At 45.5% G+C, this 17,655-nt stretch overlaps 1 protein-coding gene and 1 long non-coding RNA gene across 3 annotated transcripts; one reads left to right on the top strand and one right to left on the bottom strand.

Moving 5' to 3' along the window:
- Positions 1-1,634: 1,634 nt before the first annotated feature.
- On the bottom strand, positions 1,635-10,750 carry Nagk (N-acetylglucosamine kinase). 2 transcript variants are annotated; one of them, XM_027934364.2, is made up of 11 exons: positions 10,659-10,708; positions 9,412-9,660; positions 8,749-8,833; positions 8,499-8,597; positions 7,574-7,715; positions 6,658-6,768; positions 5,871-5,983; positions 4,151-4,238; positions 3,152-3,249; positions 2,639-2,717; positions 1,635-1,944 (listed from the first exon to the last, which is right to left on the bottom strand). In XM_027934364.2, exons 4-11 carry the CDS (start codon positions 8,556-8,558, stop codon positions 1,754-1,756), a joined length of 882 nt encoding a protein of 293 aa, XP_027790165.1. In that variant the 5' UTR covers positions 8,559-8,597; positions 8,749-8,833; positions 9,412-9,660; positions 10,659-10,708; the 3' UTR covers positions 1,635-1,753. The 2 variants fall into 2 exon arrangements, with proteins under 2 accessions (XP_027790165.1, XP_027790164.1); XM_027934363.2 differs by lacking the exon at positions 9,412-9,660 and having other exon boundaries at positions 10,659-10,750.
- Position 10,751: 1 nt separating this feature from the next.
- LOC114092058 (uncharacterized) lies at positions 10,752-16,727 on the top strand. Its single transcript, XR_003582609.2, has 4 exons — positions 10,752-12,631; positions 14,868-15,044; positions 15,897-16,036; positions 16,207-16,727. It is a non-coding gene; the product is annotated as an uncharacterized lncRNA (long non-coding RNA).
- Positions 16,728-17,655: the final 928 nt, after the last annotated feature.

Raw genomic sequence — 17,655 nt, 5'->3', positions numbered from 1 at the left:
TGGGGATGTGGCCCAGTGGTAAAGTGTCCCTGGGTACAAAAAAAAAAAAAAACTGGGCATGGTGGCTCATGCCTGTAATTTCAACAACTCAGGAGGCTGAGACAGGAGAATTCCAAATTCAAGGTTAGCCTTCAGCAATTTAATGAGGCCCTAAATAATTTAGCAAGACCCTGTCTCCAAAAAAAAAGTAAAAAGGGCTGTGGATACAACTCAGTGAGCCTAACATGTGAGGTTCTGGATTCAGTCCCTATTACTATTATTAGGACTGTGGGATATAGCAAAGGTACTTCTGTTATATCCTTGTTCTCTGCAGACTTTTTACAAGGTGAGGTACTAGCGATTTGCCAAGTGCTGGACCCAAAGAATTGGGTGACAGTTGGATGTGAAGTTGTGCTCTGTCCCTTGAAGGGACTTGGCTTGAGTTCTTACTGCTCAAAGCACCAGCTTGCTACATTGGGCTAGGGAAGAGAGCTGCGGCCATTCTGTTCCACATGAATGATGTACTGTAAACAAACAGGTAAGACCTAAGATCCCCTGAGAATGTAACTGGAACTCAGAAGCAATAAGGCAAACTCCTTCAAGTACAGATGCTGGACCTCTGGCAAAAATCACCAAGACAAGTGAGTAGGAATGAAAATTCCTAGGTGGGCATGGAGGTCTATGACCAGCTCCTTGAGAGGCTGAGGAAGGAGGAATGCTTGAGATCTTGGTTGAGGTCACTCTGGGCAACATAATGAGACTATTAAAAAAAAAAAAAAAAAATTCCTCACCCACTCCACTCATCTCTGACCTATTGAGTCAGACCTCTTGAGGTAGGGGGTAGGTAGGAGGAGGGAAAAAGACTGAAACCTGATTTTAAAATAAACTCTAGAATTGAAGCATGTAAGTTTGAGAACTCATGTCCAGGAGATGATCGATGCCTTCTAATAGTGTACACTCTGGACACTTGTAGAGGCAGCCACTGTGGATCAAGACTGTAGCACAGGCAGCAGCACAGGAAGCTTTAGGTTTGTCTTCACTAGTCCAACTACAGAATCCAGAGGACAGGGACCACGTCTGCTCTTCACGGATGCTCATTATTCCCAGGGGCCACACAACAAACAAAATGTCATGCCATAACCAGAGCCAGGCTAGTAGCAGTCAGGGACAGGCAGGTAGGCCATCCAGATAGGCTATCCCTAGTTGGCCTTTTTGGACCTCAGCAATCTTCATAAACTCAAGAATTCATTCACACAAGAAACTGAAAAATGCACTGCTTACTTACAACTACCAAATCCAGTGAGGTAAAAAATTTTTTGAACTAGAATTGTATTGTCCCCTAAATCCTACTGAGAAATCTCATTCAGGGGAAGACTACTTAGTTCCAATAGGGGTCAGGCAGGAATCATTACCTACTTTTGACAGGAGAAAACTTAAGTCACAGGTTAATGTGTATGGTAAGGCAAGGGGGATGTGTTTGAGGTGGCACAGATAAATTATCTGTCCAAGAACATGGTGATCGGATGCAGATCACAGACCAAGTCCCTGGAGGTGGGGCTTTCAACTATGGACAAAACCATTCCTAAGCCCTCTGGGACACCTGCTAGTGGTGCATTGAGGATATAACAGCAAGGGTGCTTGAACACACAATCCAATTGGGGAATGGGCAGAGTGCATTTATTTTCTTCTATATGTGTTTTTAAAAAAGAAAAGACCTCCTTTCTAGCACCCAATGTCCACTAGGCTTAGAATGGGAGGATCTAGGACCAGTCCCCTAGGAAAAGGTGTAGGAATAGAAGGCAATGGCATTGACGTTGTAGTCCATGGGGAGGAGGTGCCCAATGTGCCTGGCCCCTAGGCTGGCCCCACCCAGGGCGGAGGAGTGCCTTAGCTTCATCAGGGTGAAGCTGGAGAAGGAGTTCTGAGCCTGGATCTCTCTACCCTGGGTCAACGCCAAAAGGAAACCTGCAAGGAAGAATGCAAGGACAGAAATGAGAAGAGACCAGGAGGAGGGGAAGGGGACAAAGATGCTAAGGTCTTTCTGTGAAGATGCTGAAGGGGCCAACAGGCCAAGTCCCCAGGACACAGTGGATCCCAGGGCACATGCAGCCAGCAGCCTCAAAGGCCTGCCCTCCTCTCAGTTCCAATGCTGGGAACTCCAATAGGGGCCGTTAAGCCCTGCAGAATGTCTAATGGGAGCTGAGCAACTTCCTGAAAGGAGGCTGCCTGGAAAGAAGTCACGTTTCTTCTGGCCAGGATTATGCTGACTAGGGATGTTACCACCGTTAATCATATGCTGGAGCTCTGATTCTGAGTTTTCACTTTAACTTTTAAAAAGAGGTTATTTAATAAATCGTTGGAATATGACACGTTTTCAGGACTTCAAGGAACTGGGATTGCAGCTCAGTGGTAAAGCACATACACAGCAAGTCTGAGGCCCGAAGTTTAATCCCCAGCATAAATTATATATTAGTTCGTGGGAAGTCGGATGGGACAGAGGCAAAGTGAAGGCTGAGGGCCTTAACCTGAGGCATCAGTGGCCTGTCTTGGCCTCAGGGCACAGGTCTCAGTTTTTCCTAAAACAGGCAGCTTTCTTGGACTTCCACTCCAGACCCATTCTCTGCCTTTGCCCTTCCCCTCCCCTTGCCCCCAGACTTACCTTCCTTCAGTAACTCCCAGCTCTTCCACACAGAGCCCACACACAGGATGGGGAGGCCAATCTTCCCTTGGAACAAGACCTGGGTGGAGGGCCAAAAATGGATGCTGTGGACTGAACAAGCATCTCTGGAGCTGCCAGGTGGTTTCCTAAGACCAACCCCAAATCCCAGACTTTCCCTCTAGTCAATAACAGAATAAGGTGAACTCAAGGAAAGAGAAACAAGAAGAGCAGGCAGGGGAGGGAAGAGAAAAGGGGCAAGCAACTACAGAAACAGGAAAGAGAAAAGGAAGGGGAATGGACAGAAAGGGGACAGACAGACATTAAACCCATTTACTACACGTAAATACAGGTAGTAACACACCAGTTACAGAGGGAAGCACTAGACCGTAGGATTTTCTTATGTTATAAGCAGAATTTTTCTCACCTCATAACTTCATCTAAAATAGTTTCTAATTGATGCAGGGTTTGATGGGGCAGTTGCATCACCAAAAGGGAAGCAGCACCTCCACTCACCGGGTCAATCTCGGGCAGCACTGCTACGATATGTCTGCCCAGCATTTCCCCAGCCTTCCTGAAGATGTAGCGGGAAAGGGGGTCTCCCTGCTCGGCACCTGGGATAGGAGAAGGGAAAAGGGGGTTGGTGAACACCCAGGGACAGCTTGTCCCGGTTACTCTCCCCATCACAGGGCAGCACCTCTAGCTGGCGGAAGTCTGAATCAGGACATATGCCTCACCACTGGCACGGGGGCAAGCAAGTCTCATGGCAGCACTCTCCACCTCCCCGCTGCACCTCTGAAGGCACTGGGAAGGACAGCCCCCTGCCCCAAAGCACCCTACCACTAGATTACCAGGTTACACTGAGTTATTTTGAGTCTATCCCTATGAATCTCTCAGCTCTGGGGACCCAGGAATTCAGCTAAGAAGCTGGCTGACATCTGGTCAGTGCCTCCCACCTGCTTCCAGCAGTCTGCCGCTGATTAGCCCCTTCCTTGTTACTGGGGGAGAAGGAACTCAGTCTAGCAGGCTCTAAAAGAGCCCAAGAGTACCCCGAGGCTATGGAATCCAAATTAACAGAGTATGGACGTGACAGTGGAGAAAGCAAAATATAAACAAGCAAGCCATATTTTGAGCTTCTGACACCCAACAAAATATGCCCAAGGTTTCCTTAATCCCCTGGTTCTTTGAATGTAACCAGTTAAAAAAAAGTTATAGATTTGTCTAAATGAAAACTGTTTCACAAATTTCTCAGAAACTGGCATATAGCTTGCCCTAGCCTTGACACCTGTCAAGGAGAAACACTGACAATACAAAACAACAGTCAGTACAATCATCTAGCCCTTCTGCCTCAACCCCAAGGCACACCCAGTGCCATCACCAAGGACAGAGGTGGCAAAACAGTGAGGTCACTTGGTGAGAGGGAAATTGGTGTCTAGCCCCCATATGAACTTCACCCCCTAATTAGGCAGGTCTGAGGGAAACAAAGCCAGACAGAACCCTACCCCACCTCAGTACCTTCGGCAATTTTCCGGCAAAACCCAGCAAACCTGCTTTTGTCAAACTCCCTGTACAGGTGGGTGAGGATTCCTAGCCGATCTGGCACCTGAAAGACAAACAACACAAGACAGCTATGAGAAGTAAAGAAAATCCCATTTGCCCACCTAAGTTGCCCTTCCTAATTTATACTATTTGAAGAGCTAGAATAATTCTGGGAGCACGTTTTAGCTCTAGAAAGTATAAGGATGTGAGATTTCTCATTTTGAGAAAAGTGTTTTCCCAGCATGGACTTCATTGTTACCCATTAGCTTACAGGCAGTATAGAATACAGATATGTAATCACCACAGCATGTTCTATAGTTCCTTAAAGTGCTCTTGGAAAGGTTTCTTTGGTCAAAGGAATCTAAGTAATACCATATATTGCAACTGTCCCTGGGAGAGTTACAACACACATTAGCAAAGGCTCCAAGAGGTACTGCAACCAAGAAATTCATCTGCTTCTCCCAAACTTATGTGATCACAGAAGGTCCTTCTTCCCCAACAAACTTGCCTACCCTTAACATCTCAAATGATTTCCCAGACACATTTTAGTAGAGGGAAGCGGTGCTAAAATTTGAGTACCTACATATATAAATATTTTATACACAGTCTCATTTAACCTTAATAACAACTTCCTTTTCTTTTCTTCTTTTTTTTTGTACTGGTGATTGAATCCAGGGGCACTTTACCACAACCACTGAGTCACATCCCCAACCCTTTTTTATTTTTTTGAAACAGGATCTTGCTAAGTTGCTCAGGGCCTCAATAAGTTACTGAGGCTGGCTTTGAACTCATGATCCTCCTGCCTCAGCCTCTTATGCCTACAGGCATGTGCCAGGACACACAGCAAACCTTGGTAACAACTTTCTAAGAATGACTGAAAAATGTAAGAGGGAGCAGCAGGCATGCTGGTGGAGTGCAGACACAATTGACTGGGTGAGACAACTAAACTGCTAAGGTGTTTTCTCCTGGTTCCTCCCTATTCCTCACTGTGGCACAGGATAGGGTTACTCTTTAATCACCAATCCCTCAGCCTTAAGAAGACATGCCCTACCTTCTAATATCTCTAATCTCCTTCCTCAGCTTTAGGTCCAGCTTGCCTAAGTGACCCCCAAAAGACAGACTGGCCCTCATGCAGATAGACAAGCTATTAAATAAATTTATCTTCCTTCTTCTCTTCCTTCCACATCCTCCCACTTTTCACCTCTGACTCCACTAAAGGCAGTTGTGTCTCCCAACCCACAACTGAGCACAGCACAGATGAGGAGTCAGTCCCCAGTGTGCTAGGTAAGTGGCTGTGCCTCCCTCTGAAATTCTCCTGCTTCCTTTTTAATAGGCTTTCCTGACCCATAAAGGCCAGAGAGCAGATCAGCATTCAAGGACCTTGCTCAGACTCTACCTGCTATTTCTCCTTTCTGACCTCACTTGCAATTTTTATGTTAGCCTAGAAAGCTGTTTCAGTGGGTTTTAGCTGCTCAAGAATGAAGCCTGGCTAACCACTTGTTCTCAAACCACAGCTTTCTCATGCTACCTTTGGAATGCACTGTCTTCAGCATTCTAAATTCTGTTCTTACCTATACTTCACCTTGCAGCTCTGACCCACTTTGGCCCACCCAATCCCTCTCCTGCAACTGCTGTATCTTAGAGTCCCCCTCTGCCCTACCCCAGATGTGCACATCCACTGGGGCCAGGGAAGTACCTGGAAATAGTTGAACATGGCCTGCTTGACATAACCAATATCATGAGGAGCCGCCTCTAGGTTGTCGATGGAGTCAAACACTATTTTCACTGCTTGGTGTGCAATCCAGTAGGCTGCAGAGAGCAGAGAGGGCTAAGAAGATGGGCTATCTCTTGAAGCTCACCAGGAAGGAAACTCAGACCCAGACAGGGTTAGTGATCTGCTTGGGTTTTATAGAAAATTACATTTCCTGATTCCTGGGGGTGGGGATGCCGGGGAGAAGGAGGTGCTTTTAATGAAACTGTATCTGACTGACCCAGATAAAAGCAAGTTGGAGCTGGAAGACAGAATAGGTGAATCTGTATCACAGCATCTCCTACACAAAGACAGGGTCAATCAGTTCTCACAATTGTGCCAGAGTCACAACTCGAGCTGGGCCCCAAGGGCCCCTATGAAAATGTACACATACTACCCATAAAGAGGCCATGGTGGGAGGAGTTTCTGTCTCTTTCCCAGAAGCGGACTGATATGGCATCTATGATCTTTCATAATCTCAATTCTTCCCTAAGGTCTCCAAAAGTCAACACAGGTAGGCTACAGCCATTGTGCTGAGATGTGAATCTGAACCCTGGAGCAAAATCACTAGTGAAGAGCAATGTCAGCAGTTAGTCCAGCTATGATCTGTCAGCCATTACCCTGCACTTGGAATGGCTGTCCCCAGAAAACCCCCAGGGATTAGTAGGCCAAGAGCAGGGGAGAAGATGGGGAGCTGCAGGAAGGAAAGGGTCCAGGCCCAGTGTGAGCTCACCTGAGCCCTCGTCTCCTATCATGTGGCCCCAGCCGCCGCAGCCACTCTCGGAGCCATCAGGGTTGATGAGCCTGCAGTTAGAGCCAGTTCCAGAGATGAGCACGATGCCACCTGGGGAAGGGGCAGGGAAGGCTCAGTGGCCAAGGCTCTGTACAGAGCAACAGCTTCCGACTGTGGAAGAAGATAGGACAGAAACCACACACATCCTAGGCAAAAGGGTTACCACCCAGTCCTACAGGGGAGAAAACTGAGCCCAGTAGGTTTCCTGCCTAAAGGGGAGGGCCTGGGCCTCGGAGAAACTGCAATCATAGAGCCTGTCTCTAGGGACTGAGGAACATGGTCTACATCTCCTTCAGGGAATGTGGCTTCTTGCTAAGCCAGTCTTCAGGTGACTCTACCTGCTTTACTGAGTTCCTACTATGTGCCACAGATTGTGCTAGACAATGTTCTTATAGTAATATTTAGTCAGCACCTTATAAATATAATTGTCCCCACTGTATAGATAAGGAAATCGAAAATCAGAGAGTTCCATGACTTCTCCAGGATGGTAGAGCTAGCAAATACCAATCCTGTGATCTAGCACTACAAAATCATAGAGCTCCCCAACTTTCTTCTCTATGCTCTAGGCTATGCACAGCCTGCTTCTCACTGGCTTCCACCAAGGGCTCCCTCCTTTGCAATGGAGTCTTATGTTTGATTTGCTTACCACCATGATTACATTTCTTGCCCACTTTTTTTCTATCTTCCAAGTCTGCTTTGGCAGAGTCTTAAGCTGATCATGATAGGATTTGGGTAAAGAGGGGTGACTCAGAGACTTCCTTCCAGATACTGCAATACTAGTTTTGCCAGCTATCTCTAAGGGGCTTTCCCAAGCAAAAACCAGTTCTCAACCTCACCCCTCCATCCATCTCCTCACCATCTGGTGTAGCTGTAGCGATGGAGCCTGCAGCATCCGTGGTGATAAAGTAGTTTTCACTCAGGTAGGGAAATCGGTCCCTCAGCTCCTCCGTCAGCATCCTCAGTGCATCCTCCTGCTCCCCACCACTCAAGGATAGGCCCTGGGCCACGTGGGAGGTGAGCAAGCAAGCAGAGCTCCAGACACAGTGCCTTTCTCATCCCAACCCTCCTGATGCCTGCTTCCTGCTCTCTATTATGTCTGGCTATACCTTGCTCATCCAGCCTCAGTCGCTCCATCCCACACCACCGCCCCTCAGAAGGCCCTGGCTCTGAGAACAGCCCAGACTGGGGATGGACAGAGGAAAGAGGAATTTAACAATGCTATGTTTTTAGAGCTTAGACAACAATGCTCTTAGAAAAATCAGGCAGAGAAACAAGGTAAGGGGTGATGGTTTGGCTGTGTCCAAAGAACATTTCACTTATGTGTACAAGGAGTAGACAGAGCTGCATCAACTTGAGGGGAGGATCTAAGCTGAGAGTAAGAATAGCTTACACCTAATGAGTGCATATGGGTCAGATTCTGTGTTAACCCTTTTGGGATGTATCACTGTACTTTTCCCAATAACTCTGGGATAGCTACTGCTAGCAATGTTTTCCAAGTGAGGAAAGTAAGACCCACTTCTTAAGGGTCAAATAGATACTGAGTGGTAAAGCTGGATTCAAACCAAGGTCTCAGTGGCTCTCCCCAATCCTACTCTTCCAATATACTTGTAGTTGAAGGTGGCAGCTGAAACCATGAGAATGGGTAAGATCACAAGTTTCAACACCAGGGACTAGACCTTGGAGGCCTTCTCATCCATAGTCATCAAGTTCATCCAATCTAAACTTGCTACCTGTCTTAGTGTTGCTGTTGGCTTAATTCCAAGGCTCTACCCCAGACTCACCAAGCTTCGCAGAGGTACCAGAGGATCCACCCCTGCTTTCTGTTTGGCCCTGTTCACCATCTCGTTGATCCTCTCCACACATTTTTCTGTCCCGATCAGCTGGCCCAATCAAGGGAAGGAGGAGTTACAAAGGCTTGCAGGACCTATGTCATCCCTATCAGTTGCTCTATGAATCCCAGCCACCACCTCAATTGGAATTAGAGAATCAAATCAGAACCAAGCCCTCTGGTCCCCTCAGTGTGGCTTTTACCCAGTGGTTTGTGCTCAGTCCATCTGCTTCTGCCAGGATCTGCCCATCCTCGGAAAGTAAAAGGACCTTGGACCGTGTGCCTCCCCTACAGAACACAAGAGGGCACTCAGTTCTGCTTAGAAAAACCTGCAGTAGAGCTAAGCTAGTGCAGTCCCTGTTGCAGGCAAAGCCCAGTGTGATAGAGATAAGTTTCAGTAATCCCAATCACCACTCTCAAACCCACCTCTGTGGTTTGGTGTTTGTTATGCTCTTGAAACTGAAACACAGTTCTCCTTCAGTTTCCCTTTGAATATGCATCATCTAGGCCTTGAAATTTTCTGATGTGTGGCCCACCCCACTTAGTTAAGGCTATTTAGTTAAACCCTCACAGTGCCCCCATAACTATTAAAATTTTCCTCTGCATCAAGCATGTGTTCAGTTGCTTTGTGTCTACTTCTAAATAGATTTAACAGCTCCACTGGGCCAAGCTTTGGATCATTTATCTAGCCTCATAACTAGCACAGAGCTTGGCACAAACAACATTTGGTTAACAACAACAACAAAAAAAAGCTAAAGAAATGTGCACATCTCTCTGTTCCTCTCATAACTACTAAAGGCTGCCTTTCAAGACCCGAGAGCTCCACCTGCCAAGGTCTTCAAGACATCTTTGGAAGAAATGCTCACCAGATGGCAGGGAGAATTTACACACAATCAATTAAACCCTCCAATGCTGATTACTGGGGAAAATGGTAGTTTAGAGGCAGATCTGTGGTGATGGGATGTGTGTTTCCTTATGGATCAGTACTTTTAGGAATGTCTTAGGAGAGGACACTGAAGACCTTCTCATCGGATTCAAAGAAGACACGAAGTTTCAAACAGTAGTCAATGCATGTGAAGTGGTAGATTCAACATCCAAAACAATATCTTGACAAACTGAAAAAAATGGGTTATAGCTTATAGATGAATGTTACAGGGATGAATACAAACTGCTACCTACACTGTACTGAGGTTTAAAAAAAAAGTGCTACAAATACAAGATGGTACAGGATGGGGAAATCAACCTTCACAATTCATGTGAAAAGACTTTTGGGTAAGTCAGCAGTGAGACATGGCATACACTGAAATGAATTCAATCCAATTCAAAAGCTCTGAAACAAGTCACCTTCTATTATATCCTGAGTCAACACATTCAGATTCACAGAATCTTGTCACTGGCAGGGAATCTGGTAATCAATCATCTTGTTCCTTTCTGTCCTCAGTAACTGAAGCTCAGAGAGGTATTACCCAAAGTTATACCCGGGGCAGAGCTACTACAGAAAGTCCTACAGACAAGATTCTTAGCAGAAAAACAGAGTAACAGAAGATTCAAACCAGCATGAGGTGCCTGTGGTGCCAAGATAAATGAAAGCTTTGGGGCATGGGCACCAGGACGTGTGAACACTGTGTCTCGCAGCTGTTCCAGCTCCCAGATACCCTCAGGCAAAGATCTTTGTCCCAGCTTCCACTCACTCCAGCTTGCTATCTCCAACCCAGAAACTTCACACCTGACACCTGTTCTGCAAAAACTCCTTCTGGATCTGGAAATGAGGAAAAAGCTGCTTTCCCAGAGGGAATACGCCGAGTGGGCTGTCCAGTGAGTTGTCGGTGGAAGAAAGGGGCGTGGTTCCGCCGTAAAATACAAAGGACCCCCTGGGGTGTGGCCTTGGCACTCACCGAGACCCTGCAAGGCACAACGCCTCGCACTTAAGATTGGCCCTGCACGTGACACACCCTTTCTCCGTAAGGCCCTGCAACCCAGAAGCCCATAGTGGCCGGATCCTGAGGTGCGAGGCTACCTGCACACCCTGCTGGCCACGACCTTCCGCCCCGCCCTCCAGCCTGGAATGTTCGAGGCCGCCCCTCCCGTGCTCCCGGCGTCGGGCCGCACTCACCCCTCTACACCCCCATAGAGAGCGGCCATGCTGCTGCTACCGCCGCCGCTGGTCCCGCCGATTGCTCCCCCGCCCTCCTTCATCTTCCCTCCCTCCCTCCTGCTCGGCGCCGCCCCGCGTCACGTATTCGTCTGCGCAGTCTAGCTGGCTCGCGGTGCGCGCGAGGGGGCGTGGCTCCGGGAACCGCCCCTGGTCCCTGGTTGGCCCGGGCAGGGCAACTCCTCGGACTGGGCTTCTGTGCTCCTCAGCGGCTCTTCCCGGTCCCGGCCGGGCCTCCCTCCTCCCGGACCCTGCTTCCGAGGATGGGTACTGGATCCTCAGTGCTGGAGTCAGAAAGTGGCGTCGCGAATTGGCCCCACTCGTCACTCCCCTCCCCGGCCCTGGACGTCCGGAAGTTGCTGGCAGCTCCGCGTTGCGCGTGCGCAATGCTCCTGTCGGCTGTGTGCAGGGTTACGCTGACGGTGACGCACACACACGGCAGGGCTCCGGGAGCTCCGCGCACAAACCTGGGGTCCGGGGGCGTCCTAAGGAAATTAATGTGAGACCCTGGCGATGGCGAAAATCACACGCGTGCACAAAACACCTGCGCAGATCTTCAGCTGCGCTTGTGTGAATATACGAAACCAGGAGGAAGTAGAAGCCTTTTGCAAAACAAGAAAAACCCTCCAGGCTGTCCTGAGAAGGAAACAGTCAGCTCTTACTGCCGACCTAATTTAGTTATCCGTGGAGGGTATTTACGAGGACGCACACCAGCAGATAAAGTTTTACAGGCCTTTTATTACTTTCCATCCACCACTCCGCACCCGTTCTCCCACAGCGTCAGGAAAGGGACTGGTAGCCCGAAGGAGGAAGGGTTGGCCACTGACGGGCCCTTTGGGCTCCTAAGAGTGGTTCTGTGTCTCCGACGCCCAACTCTGCCTTGCAGTAGGGCAGCCCTTAGCAAAGTCTCTTCGGGAACATCAGTCTAGGGATGGGTACTTCTTAAGGCAGCAATTCTAGAGCTAGCCTATCCGTGTCCAGCCCCTGACCTTTCCGTGCTTGCCATCTTGTAATCTTGAACAGGACTCTCTACCTGACAGCCAGCTGGCTGAGTCTGGTTATCCTTTGACATGAATATTTGGCATACTTGTGCTTTTTAAACTGGAAGAGAAGAATCTTCATTTCCTACATTCGGGATGCTGAAGAACTAAGTAACGAATAAAAAGTAAATCACTACATGATAGAGAATAAAGGTTTAAAATTCTTGCCCTGTGACATTTTCATTCGTAGCTGCAAAGTATTTGATCCAGCACACATATTTTTAGAATAACAGCTAATAGATTCTGGTGAGTTTCAAACTGGGCAGGAGTTTGAGCAGAGACGCGACGCGAAATTGTTGGTGAATTTTGAAAAAATATATTTTTTTCTAATCTTGCGTGGTGATGCATACTTGTAATCCCAGTGATTTGGGAGGCTGAGATAGGAGGATTGCAAATTTGAGGACAACCTTAGCAATTTAATGAGACTATCAGCAACTTAATGAGACACTGACTCAAAAGAAAAAATTAAAGAGGCCTGGGAATGTAACTCAGTGGTAAAGTGCCCCTGTATTCAATCCCCCATACAAAAAAAGAAAAATGGATTCCTTTTCTGTACCATTGCAATGAGTCTTGGAACCTACATGTGTGATAATATTCCAGTGTGCTCTTGGTTTGCTTGTTTAGAAAAGAAAGCAAAGAGGAAAGTGCCCAGGTTTGAAGACAAGGATTGAGTTCATCATTTAGTAGCTGGATGTTTGAAAGAATTACACATAATTTGCTGCTGATTCTCATATATACAGAATGAAGATGGTAAACCTACACCTACCCTGGATACATGAGATTTAAATGTCAAAAACTTTTGGAAAACCCTAAAGTGTTGCACAGATCTCTCTCTCTTTTTTTTTTTTTTTAATGTGGTGCTGAGGATCGAATCCAGTGTCTCACACATGCCAGGTGAGCGCACTACCACTTGATCTTAACATTTATATTTATATTTGTTGCCCTACACAGTATCCATGTGACTGTTGATCACTGGAATTGTGGCTAGTCCAAAATGGGATATGTTGTCAGTATAAAATACACACATGATCAAACAGACTTAGTGTCAAAGGGGAATGTAAAAATATCTCACAAATCATTTCTATATGAATTACATATTAAAATGACAACATTTTGGATATAGTAGGTTAAATCTTTATATTATTCAAATTTGTCAGCGTCTTTATCTTTTTAAATACGGGTACTAGAAAATTTTAAATTACATGTGAGGCTCATATTTGTAGCATGCAGTACATTCTGTTATGCATCTGTGTTATATGTCTTGTTTCCTATCCATCCAGACCAGAGTATTTCAGTCACCTCTCCTGGCTGGGCGAGATGGCAGGAGATCACACAAGTTCAAAGTCACTGAGTGCTTGTTTCTGAAATAAGTATTGGTCATGTGATTGGTTTGAAGAAAGTAGCATTTAATAAAAGACTAATAATACTATACATTTTTGTTGCACATTATAATCCTTAAAGTTCTTTATATACCTTAATTTGTTTATCATCCTAAAATTTTATGATAAGGAAGAGATTTCCAACCACACGTTATCAGTGAAAACTGAGGCTCTGAAATCAAATTAGCCTAAACTCACAAAAATAACAGTGTTTATTATGGGTGTGGTTAGTTACTATAACAAGAAAGAAATAAAGGTGCTGCAGTACAGGAAGGTGTTCATTAACTCTAAATAGCTTTGTAAAAGTTTAAAGCTCCTTTGCACTGGGCTTGCAGCATCCCAGCAGTGGCTCCTATGATACTCACGAGGTCGGTAATTTCCTTTAGATATCTGTAAGCCTCAGTCTTGTTCTCTACCTTCTCTACTTTGTCCGTGTGATGCTAGAAGACTATAGTTTCAGGGGAGGCAGGACAAAGGTGTTAAGAAGGACAGTGGAAAAATATCTTTCATGCCAAATCCACTTATTTTGGAACAGAGGACTTTTAGCCCCAAAGGTCTTAACAGATCCTTCTGACAGCTCATGAAACAGTTCTCTTTGCTCAACACTGTATTTCCAGGGCTAACCTCGGTACCTGGCACATGACAGGAGCTCCAAAAATTGTTTCAAGAATGCTGGTAGATGATATGTAAGCTATCACATATGTTGGCATACAATTATAATATGACCTTAATATATTTTTAGCATCTGTAGTGTTATTTTGATAGCTCCTTTTCCATTGATATTAATTTTTATGTTCTTGCTTTTTTCTTGAATAGACTTGCTTATTTTTTATCAATTTTAGCTGTATTATTTCTTCTCTATTTCATATATTTCTGGTCTTACTCTTATTTTTTCCTTCCCACTATATAATTTGAAAATCATTTATTGTTATTCTAGCTTCTTTCTGATAAAGTACTTTAAGTTATAGATGTTCATCTGAGTACTACTTCATCCCAGAGATCCTGATATTTTAAGCTTTTATTATCACTTAGTTCAAAGCACTTTTTATTTACTTTTATTGTGATTTCTTCCTTGACCTTGAGCTATTTATAAGTGTGCCATTTAGTTTTGAAATAGGGCTGGGGGTATAACTTGGTTGGTAGAGTACTTGCCTCACATGCACAAGGCCCTGGGTTCAATCCCAGCATCACACACACACACAAAATTGAAATAGCTTACATGTGGGGGTGGGATTCTATATATCTTAAGGTAATTGATTCCTAATGTAATAAATAAGGCAGGGGGAAAAAAAGAATGCTGGTAAACTATAAAGTCCTGTGCCACAAACATGTGGTATAGTAAATGCCCTACTATGAACTGAAGGAAAGAACAAGCAAGTTCCATGGCACAGACAATTTACAGAACACTAGGGAGAGAAAGACATAGAAAAAAATAAGGAGAAGTGAAATTGTGAACTAAGGAAGCAGGAATTGGTCATGTGGTCATGATGTTGGAGCATGATGTTGGAGATGAGAACTGCTGACCCAGGAACAATAGAAATGAAACTGAATCAGTTGAGAATATGAATACACAGGCAAAATTCATTGCGGGCAAAATTCATTGTACCTCAAGGAAAAGGGAGAGAGCACTGGGGGGTGGGTAATCAGGAAGGACAGACCTTTTATTGGGTTGCTGGGGGTGAGTTGTCTGTGGCTCCAGAGAAGGGAGAAATCCTTATCATTTGAGGGAGCAATCTCCATTTGTTTTGCAGGATGATTAACAGACCTGTGAACCTGGAAAGGGGCAATTTGGTTCCCATGAGATGACTGTCTCTGCTTACTGTCATTCTTCTCATGGGGTAACCTCTCTGCAAGGCTCCACTGTTCCTGGAAGGTTTACGACACTGTCTGAAGATTTCCAGGTGCTGCTGCAGAAGGAAGTTGTAAAAGTGAGTAGTAGAATGTCCCTGCAAATCTTGAAAAATACCTACTTACTGTTATCTTGGTGTCTTCAGCCTTGAAACAGGCAATTGCCAGCTTTAAATGAACCCTCCTTAAATGCTTACCATGCCTGTGTACAAAGGTGAGCAGAAATCTGACCCACAGTTTAAGGTAATAAAGGAGACAGATACAAAATGAAGGCAGAGATGCCAAGCTTGATCCTTTTTTAGTTACCCATCAGTCATCAGCAGGTCCAAGTGAAGTCAGTGCTTATTAGCAAAGGCTGCCTCTCTAAGTCCCTGTTATAATTGAGGGCTCAGACTCATTCCGTTTTTGTAATACTTTTAATGAGCAGTAGATCATGAGTTAAGGCCTTGGGAGTACATCTGCCTTTTGTCACTGTGGTGGTCCCTAACTGTCTTAATCAGCGACGCCTCAACGGGATCTAGCCCTAAGAGTTGCCAATACATATGTGACCTCAGCACTGTGCTGATTTACTGGCAGATTCCTTATAATGGGCCAAATGGGAGCAGAGTTTGGAGCCTGGAGATAGATACTTAGAAGGCTAAGCAATGGCCTGGGCAAGAGATAAACAGGGAAGTGATAAGGGCGTAAGGAAAGCAGGAACCATAGGGAGGGATCTGAGTGGAATTACACTGACATCTCCTGCTTCTGACCCAGGACAAGGAAGGGAAGAAAGGTTGGATTTCACTGTCTCACAAGGAAAGAGAGTAGAGGAAGGAGCCTCTGGGGAAGTAAGGCAGGGTTCTTCTAGACCAATCCAGGTGGGGAGGGCATATGTGGTCCCCAGAGTGCAGAAGCATGTGTAACTAAATGGCATAAACATTCTTCCCCTCAAGGCTCCTCAACCATTGAAGGAAGAGAAGGGAAGGAAGGGCTTTACCTGCCTCAATCTGAAGTTGTTCTGAAGGGTGTGGAACCTCAGACTAGGGCAGCAACCTGAGCACATCACGCTGATCTATTCCTTCTTCTTTCCTGGGTATGTGGGTGTCTGCATAGGATTTTATGTGCATACCTCGGCCTGTGTGAATCTATAGGTAGACAGGCACATATTTACTTATATTTTTGAACTTGTCTTTGTATATGTTGTAAATGACTGGGTCTGCAGACACATGTATTTGAAATAACATCTATGTATTTTTCCTGTAGGAATGTGTCTACAGGATTAGAATTAGCATCTCCATCCTCCAGGAAACCTGAGCAATCCTACACATCTAGGCACCTTTGGGCAGATGCATCAATGTGCAAATGTGACTTGTGTCAGAGCTCTGGTGTTGCACCGGAGCACACTCACACCAACTCACAAAGACCCAGCTTTGTGTACATCTCTCCAACTCCATTAAGAGATATGTCTGTAGCTTGAAATCACCATTGTGGGAATGTCTATACCACAGAAATCAATAGCTGCTACAAATCAGGTTATTGGCTATGGCTGTTTTAAAGAAAGCCACCTGTTCAACATTTACCAGCACACCACTGGGTACAGGTTTTATGCACATGAGAATGTCAGTGGTCTATACCTGTGTCTATCTGTGTATAAGTACATTTATAAAAGTGCCTACCTGTGTAGTGAGTTCAATTTTTTAGAGTCTACAAACTCAGGGGTACAAAAATGTAACTATTTTCCTACAATAAACTTGATTTCTGTCTTAATTCTCCATTCCCCCTAATAGTGGAAAGCTTAATCTCATCACTTACAGCCATTTCACTCGCAACTAAGATCCAACACCTCTCTTTCTCCTCTTGGGCCCCCTGGGTGCCATGTGAAGTTCAGGGTTAAACAGTACCATAGCTCCTACAGGCATTGGCTGATATGTGCTCTTTTCCCATCAGGCCTTTGGTCACTAGTGTCCAGTTTCTGGCGTCTGAGGTTCCTTAGGCCGCATGAGGTCAGTTGTTCTGTCTGCACTGACCTCCACTTGCTGGACTGTCCCATTCCTTTGTCAGGATTCAGCTCCCTGGTTCCTAGCTGGAGTGCTAAATATGGAGGTCTCTGAGCCATAAACACTATGTGTCCCAGGAGAGGGAGTGAAGATCTCAGGGAAGTGAGGTGGACTCCCCTAGAACAGATCTCTTCTGAAAGAGATCTCAAGGACGGAGAGGGCAAAGGGAGGCCATCTCTCCCATGCTTGTCCATTAGCACATGTGAGGAACCCATGGTCCTACTTTTATAAAAATTGACTTTCTTTCCTTTCTTTTTTTCCTTCCTCCCTTCATTTCTTGTTGGTGGTGTTGGAAATGGAACTCAAGGCCTCATACATGCTGGGTAAGCACTCTACTACTGAGCCACACCCCCAACCCTTGAGTTTCTTTTTTGTTTGTTCCTTAATATGGTGTCTCCCTGGGCTCAAGGTATCCTCCCACTGCAGCCTCCTGAGTAGTAGGACTGCAGGTAGATGCCATGGCACCCAGTCTATATTTCTTTTTTTTTTAGTAAATAATTGTAATTTTATTAAGACAATTATAGAGTCACAAGCAGTTGTGAGAGATATCAGAGACTTCTGTTTTTCCCATGGTAAAATCTTGTACAACTATAGTACAAAACCTCAAACCAGATGTTGACATAGATACAAAGCCCATCAATCTTTCAGATTTCTC

Source organism: Marmota flaviventris, chromosome 14, assembly GCF_047511675.1.
Source record: "Marmota flaviventris isolate mMarFla1 chromosome 14, mMarFla1.hap1, whole genome shotgun sequence".
Classification (NCBI taxonomy): domain Eukaryota; kingdom Metazoa; phylum Chordata; class Mammalia; order Rodentia; family Sciuridae; genus Marmota; species Marmota flaviventris.
This window is presented reverse-complemented; position numbering and strand designations above follow the sequence as displayed.